The 22,435-nt window shown below is 38.8% G+C and overlaps 1 protein-coding gene across 1 annotated transcript in view; it reads right to left on the bottom strand.

Moving 5' to 3' along the window:
• Positions 1 to 22,435, bottom strand: part of EFHC2 (EF-hand domain containing 2) — a 64,756-nt gene that overhangs the window by 5,012 nt on the left and 37,309 nt on the right. The window contains exons 9-13 of the mRNA XM_062573892.1: positions 22,080 to 22,222; positions 15,664 to 15,860; positions 12,639 to 12,772; positions 7,352 to 7,549; positions 6,667 to 6,759 (exon numbers count right to left, since the gene is read on the bottom strand). Coding sequence (XP_062429876.1) covers positions 6,667 to 6,759; positions 7,352 to 7,549; positions 12,639 to 12,772; positions 15,664 to 15,860; positions 22,080 to 22,222 — 765 coding nt within the window. The remainder of the gene's footprint in view (positions 1 to 6,666; positions 6,760 to 7,351; positions 7,550 to 12,638; positions 12,773 to 15,663; positions 15,861 to 22,079; positions 22,223 to 22,435) is intronic.

The following is a 22,435-nucleotide window of genomic DNA, read 5'->3' as shown; positions in this document are numbered from 1 at the left end:
TACTACTGCTACTTATTTTACCAACCTAGTAAATGCACATACTTCTAATTTGGCCCAGAGGACTGGAAAAAATGAGGAGGAGATGTTATCAATTTCTGCATTAGTAGATACCATACATTTCAATGGCTGAAAACGACAGTGCTGTTTACTAAAGGAAATTAGATTTGTTTTATCAAGAAGATGCCCAAAAAGTTCTCTTGAAAATATGTCTCCCCTCAATTTTACCATTTTACTTCACCAATGCATGTGATATTAGACTATGAAAAAAAAGTCACTCCTCCATCCCTGCCACAGTTTGCAGAGATTTCTTTTCTCCTTGACATTACAGAAACAATATTACATTTCTGCTTCTAAAAATATAACCATAATGAAATATTCCAGACATGAAAAATCTGCTTAAGTCACCTTATGAGCATTCTTGATGATACTTTGCTGAGTAAATCCTGCTTTTAAATACTTGTTCATTACATTCAAGAAATGTGTAACCCATTTATGTCAAATGTTAATGTACATGTACAGATTTTGAATTCCTTGGTTCTGATGAAAATTTATTAAAAAGTTAATCTGTTAACAGTAAAGGAGAGACATTAAGCTGCCTTAACTTTATAGAATATGTTAGGATTCTTAAGCCTTTTTGATAGCCCCTGCATAACAAAAGTATATGCCTAAGTGTTCATAAACTGGTCATATGAAAAGATTTAAGCACAGACCAGTATATGCACCTGATCAGTATCAGATAAGTAATGGTTGCTGTCTTGCCTCTCTGTCTCTCATGACAATTTCCAATCTTATTGTCTGCTACCAGGACCCATGTAGAAGGAGAAGAGGGTTAGTTGCTTGAAAGTTGCAGGTCAATTCTAAACAGCATGGAATTACAGGTAGGCAATGTGGTAAAAATCAGTAAGGAACATCCAGCCACAAAGAGGGAAAAAGCTGAGCAGATGAAAGTGTCCTGGCATGTCCTAGTAGTGACACGAGAAATACGAAGAACGTGTAGCAGGCCCTTTGTTAGAGGGCACTGCTACCTGAGACATGCAGAATCAGCTTTTCAGGGCTTCTCCTCTATAGACTAGCCCACAGTTTCAATACCACAAGTCCAAGACTCATCTCAGTACAGTGCAGATGAGAAGAACTAGTCAGGTATTTCTTTTAACAATTAAAAGACATATTTTTTAAAAAAATCAGGGATGTACACTTAACAACTAAACTAATGCACAAACGTCAACTTGTAATACTAGTACGCTTGTCATCCCCTCCTACTTCCCTCCAGTTTTTTCTTTCCTTATCTGCCTGCTGATGGTATACCCTCTGGGGAAGGGACTGCATCTTCTTAAGTCCTCGTTAGCATGCACTTAACTCTGCAGTAAATAAAAATAACAGCAAAAGAAAGTGCTGAAATTCATAACTTAAGTATTTCAGCAACATTTGTTTTTTAAATAAACTATAATTGTTCTTTATGTTTGCATAAATTTAAAGAAATGATTATAGTAACTATTGCAGTTTTCTGGCAGAAACAAATGTGTACCTAATACATTATGATGAAAAACTGCATTGCACTGTAGTTAAAAAACTATAAGTGAGACAAGGCTGATGGAGATAGGAAGTACCTGTCAATAGGCCAGTTTGAGTAAGTTCAAAAATGGACAGACTTTTGGGCACCTAAATCCTACTACTGCACCATCCCATAACAAATAAAATATAAGCTTACTCTAGGCAGAAAATTTGAAAGGGTCTTATGAAAGCTCTGACTCTTTGTGCTAATTCCCCCACTGCACTCTGTGGAAACAGAATGCTCAATGAGTAGAGTAAATGAGAAAAATTTGGGGTCATCTGGAGGAGACCACAAAATCAGACAGTAACTCCTGGTTCTATCCCATGATTTTAATACGGGACTAATTCTGCAGTAATTTACAAATGTAAATAATAAATACTTTAAGAGTATTACCTTTTAAAATGGAAAAAATAGAACCATTAAGTCCTACAGAAAGTCTTTGCCACCTAATCTTGGATAGTAAAGCTGAATAAACATACAGTTTCAGTCTTCAGTCAGTATTATCTGATCACATTGTCTAATACCATTTTATAGCTGAATAGGGTCCAGCTAGTGCATTAGCTATAGACACTGATTTTGTGGGAATCGATCCAACAATTTTTATTGTATCGTTTCCCTCCTTCATAAATTCAGATTTATATACTAGAAGCACTATCACTGCTTGCTTCAGAAACATCAATGGACACAAAATCACATGCTTCTTCCTCTAAAACAGAGAAAGAATATTGTTGACAAGAAGGAATTTTGCACACTGAACTCCCAAAGAGTGAGACTGTTCTTCATTTACAGTACCTGCCTGTTTCATGATTCTTCAGTCTGGAGGAGAACTAGAGAAAGCAGGAGAGAAGGAAAAGTGCTAAATCTCAGTCACCCAACTCTACTCTTTGATTTCGAGATAATGGAAACTAATTCCTGTCAAATATACTCGAGGAAATCCTTTCCTGTCTGTGCACCCTCATGAAATAATGGCTTCCCCAGGCAGTGCCAACTGCACACATTATTAAGAACATGATATTTTTTGCTATTATCTGCAGTACAGTGACTCATCACATACACTGCAATCTTTCAAAGCAGTTGATATTGTAACATAGAACTGGCATAATACATAACACTTTATCATGTGGAGTACTTCTACTGAATACTATGGCCCAGCTTCATCCCATTTAACTTTCTCATACCAAAATGTGGAATACACATTGCCCAAAACCCCTTTAGAATCAAAGGGAAAAGAATGGTAATTTAGAAATCTCTCTCTTAAGCAGGCTGAGGAGATAACCCTCTATTCTCCATTGCCCATAGAAAGAACCTAGAGCAGCTACATCCTAGTTCAGCTGTCATGGGTACTGGCCTAAAGCTAAGTGAAATATTGTGAATCCAGACTCAAGTCCCCTCCTTGCCTTCTAAGCTTATCTCTAATTTTTATTATAGTGTACTGGGCTTTTTCTATTTTACTACCTACACTTAGACTTTTTAAGAGAGAAGAGATTCATCTCAAAAAAGCTTTCCCTAGTATAAATTCACAAACAATAAATATGTCTCTGGAGCCTAGGATGTGTCAGGACTGTCTGTTTTTCATCAACATTGAGTTAGTACATGAAGGAAAACCTCCAGACTCTCATCTGTTCGCATCTATTCAATTTCAGTCTTTATGAAGTGGAAACTATGAGAACTCCTTGTTTAGTACTGTATGTCAATTGTCCTCCAGCACTTTTCGTGTTGGGCAGCTTAGTGGGAGTTCTAAAAAATCAGTTTTAGATTAATCCTAAAATTCAGACATGCTTCTGATCACTAATGCTTGTAACCCAACTGTCAGAAGTGATGTATGGCTGACAAATTGCCTAAGTCATCTATCTGGCTACTGCAGGGAACTATTCTGAAAGTCTTGGGTCTGAGGGGAACAGGGCTTTGTAGAAAACAGGCCTGTAGGTTTCTTAAAGCAGTCTTTGACACTGACTGAAGAAGTCTTCCTTGCAGTATGTAAATATTTTATCAAAAGCATTCCATATTTCTGCTTGACAAGAGTCTTTTCAATATACGATAAATTCAGAAGCTTCTGAAATCAAGAAGTATGTCCACCTGAAAGCATCTAAGTGTGACAGATGATAAGACATGCTCCTGCATTTTAGACAATGTGAAGGCACCAGCAATACATTTAATGATGAAAAGAAGAGACCGATGAGCATGTAATTTAAACCTACTACCAGGAAAGTGGGCCATGAAAGCAAAACGCACCATGAAAGGATTGTTCAAAACATTATAATTACTCTGAACTGTAGCCTTTGATACAAGTGCATTGAGTACTAATTCTTTTCACTTTTTCTCCCACTAAGATAATCAGCTAAGCATTTTGTCTCAAATACAGTAAATGAGCTACAGAAAAATACTGAAATCATGCAAATACTGGAACTGACAATCTCCCTTTCCCTTTAAAAAAATCAATAAAATATATGTCTCAGGTGATATTAATAGGGGCAGCAAAACACTGTCCTTTACTACTAATACTTCCTATCTGATTAAAGTACATTTTTATTGTATTCAACTTTCATTTCTTAAAGCTTACATAGCATGCTTCTTCAAGACTATTATTTTTACTTTACATATATACAGGTAAAACTAATGCAAAAATGTGAATCTCATAGATAAGGATAAATATCAGTAGCTAATTCCCATAAGACTAATTCCATAAAATTCAAGCAAAATGCAAATGATCACTTAAGCCAGATAAAACTAAGTAAAGTCCTAAGAAGGATGTGTCTTCGCTAATTCACAGAATTGCAATCACAGAATGGGTAAGGTTGGAAGGGACTTCTGGAGATCATCTAGTCCAACCCCTCTGCTCAAGTAGGGTCACCTACAACATGTTAGACAGGGTTGCATCCAGGCGGGCTTTGAATATCTCCAGAGAAGGAGACTCCACAACCTCTCTGGGCAACCTGTTCCAGTGCTTTGTCACTCTCACTTTAAAGAAGTACTTCCTCATATTCAGGTGGAACTTCCAGCTTGTGCCCATTGCCTCTTGTCCTGTCACTTGGAACCACTGAAAAGAGTCCAGTCCCATCCCCTTAAGAACCTCCCTTAAGATATTCATAGACATAGATAAGACCCTCTCTCTGTCTTCTCCTCTCCAGGCTAAACAGGCCCAGCTCTCACTGCCTTTCCTCACAGGGCAGATGCTCCAGCCCTCTGATCATCTTCTTAGTCCTATGCTGGACTCTCTCCAGTAGTGCCATGTCTCTCTTGTTCTGAGAAGCCCAGAACTGGACTCAGTACTTGAGATGAGGCCTCACCAGGGCTGAGTAGAGGGATAGGATCACCTCCCTCAACCTACTGGCAACAGTCTTCCTGATGCACCCCAGGAGACCATTGGCCTTCTTGGCCACAAGGGCACATTGCTGCCTCATAGTCAACTTGTCATCCACCAGCACTCCCAGGTCCATCTCCGCAGAGCTGCTTTCCAGCAGGTTAGCCCCCACCTTGTACTGGTGCACAGGGTTATTTTTCCCTAGGTGCAGGACTCTGCACTTGCCCTTGTTGAACTTCAGGACTTTCCTCTCTGCCCAACTCTCCAGCCTGGCCAGGTCCTCTGAATGGCAGCACAGCCCTTGGGTGTATCAGCCACTCCTCCCAGCTTGGTATCATCAGCAAACTTGCTGAGGAGGCACTCTGCCCCTTCATCCAGGTCATTGATGAATAAGTTGAACAGGATGGGACCCAGTACCGAGCCCTGGGGGACTCCACTAGTCACAGGCTCTGCCTTTCAGCCAGTTCTCAGTCCACCTCACTGTCCACTCACCTAGCTCACACTTCCTGAGCTTCTCTAGGAGAATGTTATGGGAGACAGTGTCAAAAGCCTTGCTGAAGTCAAGGTACACAGCACCCATTGCTCTCCCCTCATCTACCTAGCTAGTCATGCCATCACATAAGCCTAATAGATTGGTTAAGCACGATTTCCCCTTGCTGAATCCATGCTGACTACTCCTGATCCCCTTCTTTTCCTCCATATGCCTGAGATGACATCCAGAATGAGCTGTTCCATCACTTTTCGAGGGAGGGAGGTGAGGCTGACCGGCCTGTAGTTGCGTGGGTTCTCCTTTTGCCCTTTTTGAAGACTGGAGTGACATTGGCTTTCTTCCAGTCCTCAGGCACCTCCCCAGTTCTCCAGGACCTTTCAAAGATGGTGGAGAGCGGCCTGGCAACAACATCCACCAGCTCCCTCAGTACCTGTGGGTGCTTCCTATCAGGGCCCATGGACTTGTGGATGACAAGCTTGCCCAGAAGTTCTCTAATCGTTTCCTCCTCAACCAAAGTCCCTTCTCTGGACTTTCTCCCTCACGTCCAGGCTCTGGGATTCTTGAGGGCTGCCCTTAGCAGTGAAGACTGAAGCAAAGAAGGCATTCAGTAATTCTGCCTTCTCTGTAGCCTTTGTCACCAGGGCCCCCGCCCCATTCAGTAGTGGGCCCACATTTTCCCTAGTCTTCTTCTTGCTACTAACGTATTTGAAGAAGCCCTTCTTGTCCTTGACATCCCTTGCCAGATTTAATTCCAAATAGGCCTCAGCCTTCCTCATCGCATTCCTGCATACTCTGGCCACATTCTTATATTCCTCCCAAGTGGCCTGTCCCCTCTTCCACATTCTTCTTCTGTTTGACTTTTGCCAGGAGCAACTTGCTCATCTATGCAGGTCTCCTGCCCCTGTGCTGGACTTCGTACTCATAGGGATGGACCGCTCTTGAGCCTGGAGAAAGTGATGTTTGAATACTATCCAGTTCTCAATATTATATTGAGATATATTATAATACAATTATATTAGAATATAATTATAATTATATTGTAATTATAAGATATAAATATATATTTATGTGTATATAGTGTAACATAAACACAATATTATAATTACAAATATTATATATAGAAATATTATAAATATTCTATAAATAAGAAAATTTGTATGTGTATAGGGACAAAATCAGAATCATTTAATCATTAAAACTGTATAAATGACAAATTTGTAAGGAATATGTCCACAGTAGATATTCAATAGCCTCCTTTCAGTAAGCATATGTTGCATTATATTGATTTACATCCATGCATGCAGGTCATCACCTTTGACTTACATGGTCAGTAAAGCTTGCAGAAGATCATCAGCTAGCGGCAACCTGAAGGACTTGCAAATAGTCCTACACATCTCGTAGGGCAGCACTCCACGTCTAAACAAACATAAACAGAGAGGAGAAGTCTACTTTATTTATTTTCCAGATTTATTTCAAGTACATGTTGCTGTGAATACGAAAACATATCAAGAATATTGGGCTAGAGGTAACAAAAACATGTTCTATGAAATTTCAGTATTATAAAGCTCAGAAACATGAAGTTCACATGGTAGTTGCTCTCTCTCAGAGATTCTGATTGATCATCTGAGATTCTTAATTTGTTCCATCAGAGAAAAAAAAGGGTATATGATTCATATAAAGGATAAACTATAAATCTTTTTTTTTTTTTTTTTGTAAATCACTATTTTTTCTCTTTAATTTAAAATAATGTGATTTGCCTGTTGACAAGCATCTGACTATGTCACAGGATGCTCAGTATAGAAGCTATAATGGAAAGTCCACAAAAAAAATGCAAATGAGACAAAAGGCTGTCATTTTCTTGTCCACTTTCAAGTGCAGAGATAGGCTAACATTAGAAGTAATACTCTTTGACTGCAATATATCATTTGGTCAACAACTACCAGGAAGTAGGCAGATTTCAAAGTAAACCTCTCCAAATGACAGCCTATGTTTATTACAGGAAACTTACTTTTCACGGTCATTATATACAAGCACAGCAGACAGTTGTCCAAAATTTTCAAAACTCTTTTTCTTTAATTGTTCTTGAGCCACTGCAAGGAGGAAGTCAACATCCATTTCAGAGTCATCTCTCATGCTGTAATAGCGCCCAAGAGTCATAATTTCATGCTCTGACAGTGTTCCTTCAGTGATATTCTCTATCAAATTTCTGTTCACAAAAACAACAGCAACCTACATTAGTATTAAGCAGAAGAGTTAAAAGCAGTTAATAGTCATTAAATATCTGTGGAAATAACTAGAACATAAAATGCTGTTTATAAATGAATTCACTTAAATTTGAAATCCATGCCTGTTCTAAGAGGTGTCCTGGAAACTACCCATACTCTAAACTTTTGGAGGATGTCCATGTTTCCTTTGTAACTTTTTATAAATAAGTAACAGTCACATTTAAAGCCCATTACCTGCAAATCTCTTACCAGCAACAAAAATTAGCAAAGATTTATTTTGTCACCACATATATCCAGCAAGTTAGACAATTATATAAGTTATTATCTTGTTTTGTTCCTAATGATGCTTTGCATTCTGCAGCATATGATTAGTTATCTGTAAACACAAAGCATGTACAATAACAGCTGCATAAAATACATAAAGACTTTTCTAAGGCAGAGGGGAAGTGGGGCAGAAGATACCAACGAATAAGAGTATTAATCAAGTGTCAAGCCACACTCCACAGAGCACTGTGAAAGCTGGCCCTGCTGGGCAGCTTTCAGGGGAAAACTAGGGGAGAGGAAACAGGAACTGGCCCCAGAGAAAGGCAGAAAATGACATCTGATTTGTAATCACAAGCCCTCCTGGCATGAAAGAAGGATAGGAGGCAGTGACAAGATCAGCTGATGATTGAACACTATCAAGAAACAACCTAATCCCATGCAAGGAACAGTCTGAGTAGAAGCTCTCCTGAGATTGCTTGCGCTGCTGGAAGAATCAGTCCAACCCAAGGAACCCAAGATCTGTGTGAAAGGCCAGTGCTGACACCGAATGACTGCTCCTCTTGATATAAAGGACTCGTTGCTGATAATAGCAGTGGAGTGATTTGGGGATAGGGGCACCTGTGGAGATATCAGCAAATGGATATACACTCTGTGCAGCTTAAGAAACAGAATAAGTAATTATAATTCAGAACAATCTCTCTCTGTTTTGTAGAGAGGGGAGAGCGAAGGAAGAGGACTGATTTTAAAGACAGTATCATCTTTGCTAGAGGGAATGTATTACCTTCAGTGACTGGGGAACTCTTCATCTATCCTGGATGTTAACACAATATGAGGAAAGAAAAGCACCATCGCTAAGGCATGCAAGGAAATCTAGGAGGTGTCCAGTTCTCCCAGAAAAAATGACTTGAACTATAATTTACCCTGTTACAAGGCTTCTTGACAAATTTGGATTCATGTAATAAATATACCATGGCATTATGCTTCCAAATGTCTCTCTCTAGTGAATTCATATTTAACAGGATTTTTTTTTAACGATAAGCATAAACATAGGCCTATGTATCTTAGACAAATTAGGTTAACTCTCTCTGCAACTTCTGGATAAATTGCACTAAAAATAAACTTCAACATAATCACTGACACAATTAGAACTGTACTTTGTGGCACCCTGCAGGATAGTGCATCACTATGATGATATAACAGTCTTTGTAAACAAATGGAATAAATTATCAGTGAAGCACAAATATCTGACACAAGACACAAACTGCTGGCTGGAGAATATGTAAAATCTTGAATGCTTCTGATAATGGGTCTGAATTGAAAGCACAGAAATTTCGTACCCCTCCAAAACACAAATTTTTACCAACAAACAGTTTTTCAGTAGTTTCTTCTCAGAGGCTTGTGTGGTTCTGCTCAGACAAAAATATCTATTAGTAACCCAGAATATGATTGCATTCACAGCGCTATTCAACAAAGGATGCTAAACACTATATAGAATCTACTTAGATTCAATTGCTGCCTTTTTCATATTAAAAAAGTTAGAAAGATCCTTTATTTCCAGCAGATAAATATAAGAAGATAAGTTGTTGACAGTACCAGAAAAAGTCTTATTTGGGCATTAGGCAAACTCAATGACCAAAACTTGGTCCATCTATTATCATTATTATTACTCTTATCACCATTATTATTACAATTATTGAATATTATTATTTATATTGTAGCAGCATTCAGAGACCTAGTAAAAAATGGAGCCTTTCTGCTAGATATTACTATAAACATAAAGTAGAAGACAATATTGCCTGATAAGACTGGCTTTCTAAGTGCTCAGGCCTGCAAAGCTGAAAGCGTGAAGATAGCTTTACCCATGTGAATACTTTCATGTACTGGAATTCCACACATGGCACAGAGTTCTTGCAGAGTCAGGATTTTAAAATCATACATCCTTTTAAGCCAGTCAATAGCGATCAAGTCACCAGAACCTCAGATAAAATTATTGTCTCATTTTTGAATTAAGGATTTTTCTTATGATTGCTAGAGACTGATGATAGAGACTCAAAATTCGCATACAAAATTACATCTAAATTCCTCTTGACAAAAAGAAGAAAGCCGCCACAACTTTTCCCACAACTTATCTTATCTTTTACTTTCTTATTCTAGAAGAATAAGACAGATTGCAATCTGAATTTGGTAGAGAAAAAGAGAAATAATAATTCATTGCTCAAGAGAGCTGTTTCACAAGATGAATTAAAGATAGGCATCATTGTTAAACCTGTAGGTTCTTTGTCTCTAACAGCAAACGGTCTTGCCAGTAGCTTATGAGAAAAATCATTCAGAGTAGGATCATCTGATATGCAGGCATCTAACTTTTACTTATTTTATCTTCCTCTCTCTTTAACAAAGCTTTCCAATTATTGTTCAGGGGATAAATTCAGTATATGCCATGTGTTTATTTCCCGGATGATTTGCTGTAAATTTGAATTCTCAAGATGGCCAAAGTAAATTGTATAATTATAATTATGCTTCTCTACATCACATTTATGGTATATCTTTAAAAATGTAGTTGATGTAAAATTATATAAATAGAAAGGAAGAAATCTGAACAACAAAATTCAGGTCATGGTACAGCCTTAGCTGTATTTAAGAAAAGGGGATTATTTTGCTGGTTGAAGCTGTCACATAGATATTTGCGTGGACTAAAAATAATCATTTGTAGTTGATTATAATCATGAAATGCCACAACAGATTAAAAATAAACAGTAATGTATACAAGAAAATACAAAACTGAAAGAGAAATAGGTATCTGTGACTTTTCATAGAGGCAAAGAAGCATTCTCTTACCTTTGTCATGAAAAAAGGTTTTGACTGTTAAAAAATACAGTATATGGATAAAAATAAAGAAGCTTAGATTATTAGGCATAAGATATATGAATAGAAAAAAAAACATACTATCACTACAAAGTGTAAAAGTGAAGTGTTCCTTAGAGGCACATTTTCCTCTGGCAGCATGGATGCTTCCTGTCAGACTCCTTTAGGTCCCACTGCAGCATGCATATAGAGCATTAGTAGGTGTTCAAACTTATCAATGTGAACAGTGGGGCCAAAAAACACATTATTATGTGGATTCTCCTGTTTTCTCTCTTGCTCAGAGAGGCCTACTGCATCCTGGTTGCTAAAAGAGTAGCAACAAAGTGCCTCAGTAGCACACAGTAAGATATACCCTATTCCACGCTACAGAATATCTCTATGCTAAGCTGAGCTGCTATGCTGTTCACAGCTGCAGAGAGTAAAAGTAAAAATCTTTTCCTACAAGTTTAAGAGCACAATCATCCCTTCTCAAATGTACTCCATCAGTCTGGTTAAGTAAATATTCTGAAAGTTGTTTTTGCATAATCTGTTTTAAAATCATGACTAAGTTATTTGATTTTAAACATTTATTTCACAAATAAATTAAACTCCTTTCCTAAGTACTGTAAACTGTCTCTAGATACACTTTATCTTTCAATTTTCTCCCCTCCTTACTCTATCAATAAGACTTTCATTCTTAATACAGTTAGCAATTCAAAATTTGTTTCTGTTCAGTAGAACACCTGACATCAATCTAGAAATATTTTCAACGAGAATTGCAGACAACTCTGGCCTCCCTTGGTTTGAATTCTCCCTTTCCAATCACTTATTTTTCATTTCTGAATAGGCAGCTTTTCATTTCTTATTACTTTTACTCTGAATTGCTAGAAAACCTTCTGCTGATCTGTATTTCCCCTGAGATATTTCATCAGTAATTTCTTCATTAGTTAACATTTCTTTAGGGATAACATTCCAGACAATACATATCTACCTATATACCTTAGTTATTATGACAGCTCCTAAATACATAGCAAATTACCACTACAAAATAAAATAAAATAAAATCTACATAAAAACTCCTCCTCTGTTCTACATCATTAACTTTACCAGTACCCAACACAGCTCATATGCTCAGTTCTTTCAGCTGTAGGTTAAATTGAAGTCAGTTTGCCCTTGAATTTCATCTTGCCTTTTATGTATCTATACATTTGTCCATTGTCATAACAGGTTCATTGCTAGAATCGAGATTTATTCTCACCTTATCTCTGTTGAAACTACTATCCAGGCATTAACTACTATTAGTCTCATTACTGCTTTCCAATCTTTTTTAAAGATGCTTATTACTGTATCCTCTATTTCAATGCTCCTTGGTTCTGAGACCATGTTCTTTACCAATAATTCAAACCTCTTATAAACAAGTATTCGCAGCAACTCAAAATGAGGCAACTCAAATGTTTCCTCTTGAATTTCAAAACTCCTAATTAAACTCAGGATGAGCTTTCCTTTACCATTTAGTGTATGCATTACTGCTTAATTGCCTTTCTTCACACTACCTTATTTTAGCACCATAAAAAGTAGACAGATTTGAATACTGGAAGAGATTGCCCAGAGATGTTGTGGAGTTTCCATCCTTGTACATACTCAGAACGAAACTGTACCTGCTTGAGCTGCCTCTGCTTGGGCAGAGGGGTTGGACCACATGATCTCCAGAGGTGCTTTCCAGCCCCATCTATTCTGTGATTCTGTGATTTTAGTTGTGCTGTTCAGCTTACTTGAAACTATCCCATTTCTCTTTTCCCTGGCCATGGATTCACTTTCTTTTTCACATAAAGTCCCCAAGTAAATGCAAAACAAATGCATGCCACTTGTCAGTTAACACACACAGAAAGTGAAATAGTCATGCCCTCTGCATTTTTGGAGAATGCATCTCCACTAAATATTAAAGAACAAAACCCACCATCTTACCTGAAAGGGTCATACTCAATCACCTTAGTATGGTCAGGATCAGTAGCTGCAAACATCTGCCTGACTTCTCGGGAACGAGGTTCTGCTATATCTTTCAGCTTCTTGAGAATGACACTGATATCAGCCATGGAGAACTTAACAGAGGAAAGCAAGAAATACAGATTAGATGGAAAGGCAATATTCAATTCATGTACCAGCAAGAGATGCAGAGATGCAGGGCCACACTGAACTGCTAAGTATTACTAGCTTCTTCATTGTCTCATTTCAAATACACAAATCTACACTAAATTTGGAGGGAAGCCTGCTACTGAGAAAAAAATTCTTCCTACTGAGAAAATGAAAAATAAACAAAAATCCTCAGATCATGCTCTCTCAGAAAGCTTATTCCAGATACACAAAAGGACACCCACTTTTGTTTCAAGAATTGTATTGTTAAAGCAGAAGTGCTTTAAGACACATATCTAACTGATCCTAGTTTTATGCTGCTGCATCTCCCCTAATTCTCTATTAATAAAATTCACCAAGTTAAAACTTCTGTTATCACTCTTTGCTCTGATGAATGGTTTCAAAAGAAATGTTCATTTATATTAGTCTTGGTTTACTTACTCAGAATCAGCAGATTGGTATTTGTAAGAAATCAGTTTTTCCTGCCATATGAAAAGAATGCTTAATTTCTTCCTAACCAGGTCATTAAAATAAAATTGAATGTAGACAAACAGAGCTGGAGCACAGAAGCTTCTACCTTATATTCAGATTCTTGTGTTAGGGCTGCTCCAATGATTTATTTGTTCTACTCCTTTTTAAAATAAAATATCTATGTATTTAGTCATTAAATAGGGGTTGAGTCCAGTTTTGAATATCAGCTATGCTCTAACATTATGTCATGTTCTACATAGCTTGTAAAGTGCAATGAACTGTCTGAAAATGTTTTTCTCCCATTTCTCCCAGTAAGTAATGCTGTTTAAATTAGCAGTTATTTGAAATTAGGTATGACTGGTATTAAGGACCTAATTATAACAAAGCTTCACTCCTACTTATGCTAAAATCTGCCTGTACTATTGTATCAGTTCAAAATGATCTTGAAAAGGGTGTTTAATATCTCTGTAACACTGCCAGAACAGTATTAACATCCTCAGATTTAGAGGAGACAGTTGTTGCCCATGAAAAAATTGTTCCAGGTACAACGCTGGCATGCAATGACATGCAAAGCAGTGGTATGGAGCAGCTTGACCAACAACCAAAAAGTCATATAGATGGCAACTTGTTCAGTTCTCTTTCAAAGCCCTTACTGTCTGGGTTGTAAGCATATATCTTTTTGCTGAAAAAAGGTAAGGAAAAAAAAAGAGATTAAGAAAAAAATACGCAGAAAGAAGCAACCAGTAGAGCATTTAAAGATTTCTAGGCCTACTAGCATCCTGGAGGATTTGGTGAGGTAGCAGTCAGGAAACAACCAGAGTCTGAACTCAGACCTTTCTCCATTCACAAAAGGTCTGGACAAAAAAAAAGCAGGGAAGAATATTGTGTAGCTTGTTAAACCCTCCTGGATATTTTCCCCAGACCTGTTATCAATACACCTAAAGAATAGGGCAGCTCTGGAGAATCTGTGAGCCAAAACGTCTGCTGAAAGCACCATGAGCAATGAAGCATATGCACTGCACCAAAGACAATTAAGCCTCGCAACACACTCTAGCCCATACAGCAGGGTTCTAGGTCGCATTGTGAGGACTCAGATGCAAAAAGCCCTTTGTTCCTGACCTGATGCATTTTTAGGATATGTCTCAGAATGACTAGTTCAGAACTGCACATAACAGGAATCCCCAAGTATACTAAGTTACATTTATTCAAATATTTCAGCACAAGTTACATCTTAAAAAAATAAATAAATAAAGGAACATCTATATTTCTTACCAAGCCAACAAAAATCCCACAAAACACTCTGACTCTTCCTTCTGTGGTTCTTCACCATTCTTTTTCTGACTTCTGTGACAACCGACATAGGACAATGCATTTCTTACTATTGAATACTTTCATGTTTTTAGCTAACAAAGGCTATTTTACTAGCCATTTGTGTATTGACTGGCAACATAAAGTATGTCTCACCAAAGACAGCCTGAGTCTCTGTTAATTATTGCTCTCTGCTCTGAAGGCAAAAAAACCAGTGAAACACAGTACAAAGAGTAAGCCTGAATTCCTGGCTATGAAATGAATTTTCAATATCAGAAATGAAATGTTTGACAGATAAATTATATATGAACACACATATGAACACACATAAACTGAGTCAAAAATGAAATAGTCTCATTAATAAGTAAGACTCCAGACGTGATTTTTCCACATCTTGAGTAATGTGCACAGTTCTCGTCTCTGCATCTCACAATTGCCTTGCAAAGACAGACTAGAAAGGCAAAGACTGTAATTTGGAAGGGATTAGGCTGAGGTGGGAGCATGACTGAAGTTTACAAAATCATGAAGGTGGTGCATATGGTGAATGGGGATCTTCACCAAACCTCAAAACACTAGGACTGTCACTGAAATTAGTACGAGGTAGGTTTGAAACAGATAAAAGATACCTTTTATCAGATACTTCTTTATATAGTAGGAAGTGAACTTTTCAACTTTCTGCCACAGAAGGCTGTGGAAGCAGACAGTATCAGCAGGTTCAAAGAGAGATTAAACCAGTTGAGGGACAACGGGTCCATAAACAGTCTCGAGAAGGAATAGGCAGGGATATACCTTCTAACAACCCCTAATACAGCAAGTGTGGATGCTAAGGAAGTAGGAGGGAATGCCCTATAAAAAGTCACCAGGCTTGCATGCTCTCTCTAGCCAGTATCTCCTAAATCCATTGCTAGAGACAGGAGCACAGGGCTCAATGGACCATTCATCTGATGCAACATGGCATTTCCAGTGTTTTCAAGACTAATTGGATTTCAGGATAAAGAAACTAGGTATAGCTGATTCTGAAAAAAATATAGACAATATACAATTCTGAAAGACAACAAAAAATTGCAAGAGATGGCCTCACCTCATTTGCATGCTTCTCCATGTAGTTAAAAGCATATTCATCAGCATCCACCAAAAGAAAGTTGTGACCATGGAAACAAACTCTGGCTCCAACAAATAGATTCTGAGCCTTGAAGTATTCAGATGGCTCACTCTTAAAGAGCTCCTGTCCAGGCTTCTTAATGCGACCTCTTTCCAAGAACTTCCCACCAAGTATCCCTATGGGAATAGAATTGTAAATAATTAATTGTGACTTTGCTTGGAAGAAAAAAGATACACAAAAGAAAACAACAAACAATCCCAAACCAGCTGGTTTGTATTTAAATATTAGTTCTAATCCTGAAGTTCCCTGTCTTATAATATATTCTCCCCATCCTTCTCATGGCTAAAAGAACTGTCTTTGCTAGTGTCCACAGCAACAGTTACACTGTGCAAATTCTGTGACATGCCTCATTTGAATGCCCGCCAAACACCTTCCCTTTTTTCTATTCTTTAAAAAGTGATGGAAATTTGCCTCTTCAAATGGTTCCCACAACCCTGTCACCAGCCTTGGGACTGACCCTTGAGAAATGTAAGATGTAGACAATTATCCTTCAGTCACTGAAGTAAAAAATAAAAACAAAAGAAAACAAAACACAACAACGAAAAGCCCAACCCCCCTTGCAACAGTCCTACTGTGAACCTGATTTCTGGTGCATTGTGATTCTAACTTGTTTTTAAGGGCTTTTGAATGTGAAAAATAAAGAGTGATATGACACTATACTGTTTTGGCAATGCAAATTAATTGTGATCTGTTATTTCCTTTGTGAGTTTGATATGTCAGATTATTTCTTTTCATGTTATAATGATTTTATTCATGTCACTGGAAACAGCACACACTGCTCAAGGGCATATAAGATACTAAAAGGAACATTTTTCTTTCCATTAATATCTTACGGTGCACCACAGGATTGCATCACATTTACCAAGGTTTCTAGAAAACAGTCTGTCAAATGTTTTGTTTCACCAGAATATGTGCCCTACACCAACTCTGAAATGCCTAGTGTTCATTTCCTGTTTATATTTGAGCTTCCAAGCCAAAAGCCAAAAAGCATACTTCAGTAATGTTTAATGATGTCTTACATATTAGTTAGTGATTTAAGTCCCATAAATGGCTGATGAGCAGTGTAATAAAATGCCATTTATGGTCAAAATTATAAACGAATGTGAAACCCCAACTACTTATTAAACTAGAGTTTGGATCAGATGTCTTACTTAATTGCTTCACTAGCTTCATAAAAGCAAAAGAGAAAAAAAATATACGAAGGTAATGGTCAGGTCTAGATTAAATTAAAAAATGATTCAAATCACAATGTAACTCTGATATAAACACACTCTTTTTCACCTAGGTATTAAAGCAAATGCAAAATTTTAGGTTATATAATCCTGGCAACTGTTTGTAACAATCAAGCAAAACTGGCCTCTGTAAGATTGGCATTTCATTCTTGTCTCTGTATTTTCTTGCCCTGTGCAATTAGATTGGAAACTTACCTTAACACCTCTGATAATTATTTTTTAAATGTTTTCAGTCAGTACATTTCAAGTGTATTAACCAAATATATCTCATTAGGTTAGAGAATTTACATTGAAATCTGATGTGAAATTTTGATGGAAATCTACAAGAGTCAGGCTCAAAGTACAAAATAAACACCCCAATCAAAGACCCGCTTCCATTAAGAGCAGATCAGTCTTTGCACATGTTTGTACAGCTGTTAGTTTGGCCTTACACAGAGCAAAAAAGGGGTTAGGATCTCCTGCATGGGGACCTAAAGTTCTTATGCATTGACCCCCTATCTCAACAAGTGCTTCAAGATGTCCAACTCTGTGCACTCCCAATCCAGTTTTAGTGTTACTAATAGCATAAAGTACTGCCCTGCAACCTTCAGGTTACTGTACTGAGAAAAGAGAAACTTTAAAACTTTAAGTGTTAGGACTGAAACTTGAAATATTTTTACTTGCCAATTTATATAAATTCATGAAAATAAAACAGGAAAAAATAACCCTTTGAACCCATGCACAAGAGGGATGTTGTTATTTTGGGAATCAGTTACTGTTTTGACTCATTCTCTCTCCAAGATCTGTTCAATATTACTTTTCTCCTGCCCCATCCTTTTCAACACCACTTTACTCTTCACACAAGGTTCTTCTCACTCCCACTCTGTGTGCCTTACTCAATTTTTGTAACCACTCACATCTGACCTCTGCAAAGGCTTCTCATTCTTAACCCCAAAGAAACTCAGTCTCTTTTCCTTCAGACATAATTAAAAATGAGAGAGGGCAGAGAGAGAGAAGAGAAAGGGAGAAGAAGGAAAAGAAGGAAAAGGAACAAAGAAACTTCTGCAATCCCAGCCCTCTCTCCAAGTTCTGCTCTACCTCTCTCATTTCTACTTCTCATCCAAGGCTGTTCTCACTGAGCTCTCCAAAGACCTTTTCTTAGCTACATCCCATGATCTCTTCACACTTCTTCCATTTCACCTTCCTACCATCACTGGAAAAGTCAGCTACACCAACCACCTTAAAATCCCTGGAAAGTTAAAAACCCATTTACTGATACTTGCCTTTCATGCATACTTTAAAGCATTTATTACTGTTGGTGTGTAAACTCGCTTTTGGTGACTAGAAATACTTAAGGGGACCCCAGTTGCAACCCTAGCACACATTCTCATTTCAAAATAAATGCCAAATCTCTGGCCTTACACTCATACTGCTGAGGGCCTGACTGACTGACCACATTCGCACAGTACAGTGCATGATCCTGGGTCTACTATGGGTGCTATGTGATAATCCTGAGGTCTTAAGACACAGCTATTATTTTTGTATGTTCAAACTGCCAGAGGGTATGTGAAGGCTGTGCTCCAGTGCCACAGAGAGGTGTTTTATAGCATGATACTGAGGGTATGTATTACAACTCTTGGGTCTGGGAATGATGTTTGAGTGTGCAAAACCTGCTGGGATAGTGTTACATGACTGATAAGGGCAAAGCAAGCCAAACCTGGCTAAGCATCCTCCCGCAGGGGCCCTGAACAATCTGGGACCTTGTCTAGTTGGAATGGTCCAAAGCAGAACCAGGAGTGAACTAACTGTTTAGCAATACAGATGACAGGGGTCCAAGATTCAAACTGCTCCCTGGACTTCTTTAATTTAGCAGTATAGATGCACCCTTAGCATCCTTCACATGTTCAGAAGTAAAGAAAGCTAGTCAAACATCAAGACATTCACTAATGCAGAGTTCGGCTCTTCAGAGACCTAATTGGAGGAATCTCATGGGTTAAGGCCCTAGAAAGAAGGGAGGTCCAGGAGAACTGGCTAGTATTCAAACATCACTTCCTCCAAGCTCAAGAGCGGTGCACCGCAAGGAGAAAGAAGAGCAGCAAAAGGGGCAGGAAACCTGCATGGGTGAGCAAGGAGCTCTTGGCCAAATTCAGACAGAAGAAGAAAGTACACTGAATGTGGAAGAGGGGACAGGCCACTTGGGAGAATTATAGGAATGCAGTCAGAGTATGTAGAGATGTGGCGAGGAAGGCTGAGGCCCATTTGGAATTGAGTCTGGCAAGGGATGTTAAGGACGACAGGAAGGGCTTCTTCAAATACATTAGTAGCAAGAGGAGGACTGGGGAAAATGTGGACCCATGACTGAATGGCGCAGGTGTCCCCCCTCCCACCCCAGTGTCAAAGGCTAAAGAGAAGGCAGTATTACTGAATGCCTTCTTTGCTTCAGTCTTCACTGCTAAGGGCAGCCCTCAAGAATCCTGCAGCCTGGATGTGAGGGAGAAAGTCTGGAAAAAGGAAGACTTTCCTTTGGTTGAGGAGGAGAGCTTTAGAGATCTTCTGGGCACGCTTTTCATCCACAAGTCCATGGGCCCAGATGGGATGCACCCATGGGTACTGAGGGAGCTGGCGGATGTTGTTGTCAAGCCGTTCTCCATCATCTTTGAGAGGTCCTGGAGAACTGGGGAGGTGCCTGAGGACTGGAAGAAAGCCAATGTCACTCCAGTCTTCAAAAAGGGCAAGAAGGAGAACCCACGCAACTATAGGCCAGTCAGCCTCACCTCCCTCCCTCGAAAAGTGATGGAACAGCTCATTCTGGATGTCATCTCAGGCATATGGAGGAAAAGAAGGGGATCAGGAGTAGTCAGCATGGATTCAGCAAGGGGAAATCGTGCTTAACCAATCTATTAGGCTTATGTGATGGCATGACTAGCTAGGTAGATGAGGGGAGAGCAATGGGTGCTATGTACCTTGACTTCAGCAAGGCTTTTGACACTGTCTCCCATAACATTCTCCTAGAGAAGCTCAGGAAGTGTGAGTTAGGTGAGTGGACAGTGAGGTGGACTGAGAACTGGCTGAAAGGCAGAGCTCAGAGGGTTGTCATCAGAGGAACAGAGTCAAGTTGGAGTCCTGTGACTAGTGGAGTCCCCCAGGGCTCAGTACTGGGTCCCATCCTGTTCAACTTATTCATCAATGACCTGGATGAGGGGACGAAGTGCCTCCTCAGCAAGTTTGCTGATGATACCAAGCTGGGAGGAGTGGCTGATACACCCGAGGGCTGTGCTGCCATTCAGAGGACCTGGCCAGGCTGGAGAGTTGGGCAGAGAGGAAAGTCCTGAGGTTCAACAAGGGCAAGTGCAGAGTCCTGCACCTAGGGAAAAATAACCCTGTGCACCAGTACAAGGTGGGGGCTAACCTGCTGGAAAGCAGCTCTGCAGAGAAGGACCTGGGAGTGCTGGTGGACAACAAGTTGACTTAGCATAGGGCTTAGAAGATGATCAAAGGGCTGGAGCATCTCCCCTACAAGGAACAGCTGCAAGAGCTGGGACTCTTTAGCCTAGGGAAGAGAAGACTGAGGGGTTGGGGGGAGGACCTTATCAATGTCTACAAGTACCTGAAGGGAAGATGTCAAGGGGATGGGGACAAAATCTTTTCAGTCATCCTATGCAACAGGACAAAAGGCAATGGGCACAAACTGAACCATAGGAAGTTCCACCTGAATATGAGGAGGAATTTCTTCACTGTAAGAGTGACAGAGCACTGGAACAGGTTGTCAGGAGAGGTTGTGGAGTCTCCTTCTCTGGAGATATTCAAAGGCCTCCTGGACACAATCCTGTCTAACATGCTCTAGGTGACCCTGCTTGAGCAGAGGGGTTGGTCTAGATGATCTCCAGAGGTCCCTTCCAACCTCAGCCATTCTGTGATTCTATGATTCTGTGATTCTATGGCAATTCAAGCAGTATCAAAAGAACTATTCCCGAGATTCTACAAGAACCTGACAACATGACTTAGGAAATCTTCTGTTACTCTTTTTCTCTTGTCTTTGAGAAAAGAATTGTGATTTTCCAATTTTTTTCTCCCTAGGATTTTATCAGAGACTGACAGCAGGTTTTTTTAAGAGTCACTCATTTGCAAAAGTTGAGTAGTGCCAGAGTACTTCTGGGTATGAACTGCTCAGAAGCTGTTGCCACAGATGTTTTGTGGTCTTCAAACACACTAATCTTTCCAATAGGAACATGTTTAAACAAGGCTTCCCTATCGCTTTGAGTTACTAAATGACTTTCTGCTACTCTTCCTGGTGCACTACCCTTCCATTCATGCAGATGACGCTGCATGGAAATCACAGAACGCTTCATATCCTCAGTTGGAGGCAGCCTTCAACAGATAACATTGACTGAAATAATTTAACCATGACAGCATTTGGGGACTTTGCTCCAGCACTAGGATAAATGTGATGAACAACAGAGGAGCCATAAAGTATTTGCCACTAAAACACTGGCAATCTGGCTCCTACAATTCAGATCAGTATTATACACACATGCACACACATATAACCACACATAAAGACACACATACACATGTACAGACACTAGCACAGACCAATCTTAGAAGCCCAACAGCACATTATTATTGATATTGTATATTAAAGAAATCACAGCTGTTTTGCTTTCATGAGATGCTTCTATACGTGCTATAACACCACAGCACAACCTTGCAAAACAAAAGACTTACTCTTTCATTCTTAATGTCTTAAATTGCCTGTCCCTATCTAATACCAATTATCATACAATTCCTGTAATTAACCTACAAAAAAAGCAAATGTTAAAAGGTCAAATTTTCAAATAAAAGAGTAATAAAAATTCTAGCATATTAAACTTCCACTTCCCAAAGGATGTTGTGAAGTGCTGTCACACAATAAAAAGCTTTATGCTCAGTGATGAAGATTATGAATTATTATGACAAGTAACTATGCAAGCTAACAGAGTAGACCTGCTGATGCAACTCCCATTGCACTTAAAAGGCCACATCCCTGCTTCTATTAGTGCTGAGTCTGGCTACAATGTTTACCGTAAATTGTAATTAAATAAGTAGGAAAACTGGCACTGATTGCAAAATATTGCTACCTTTTACCTGTGTTTCTCTGCATAGGTTCAAAAACTGAAATGGTGTCATCACTCAGAAAATAGGAAATAATGAATTTCCGCTCCTTGTCAATCGGGCTATCAGTAATAAGTTTTGCAAGAAAGCGCAGTACATTACTTTCCAGGCCATTTCTAAAAAAGAAAAAATATGTACATTTCCAAATTAAATTCTGAAAAACAATACATAATAGGACCACCTCCATGAAATCAGGTCTATCAGATAATCTTACTAACCAGACATTTGCTAAATGACTGTGTTTAAAATGATTTACAGTACCACTATGTACACTAGCAATACATTGCCAAGTCTTCTTCTAATATTTTTCTTCTTCTGTGGAGGTTCTA

This window comes from Rhea pennata, chromosome 1 (genome assembly GCF_028389875.1).
Source record: "Rhea pennata isolate bPtePen1 chromosome 1, bPtePen1.pri, whole genome shotgun sequence".
NCBI classification, from domain to species: Eukaryota; Metazoa; Chordata; class Aves; order Rheiformes; family Rheidae; genus Rhea; species Rhea pennata.
The sequence above is the reverse complement of the archived record's forward strand: the minus strand, read 5'-3'. Positions and strand labels throughout refer to the sequence as shown.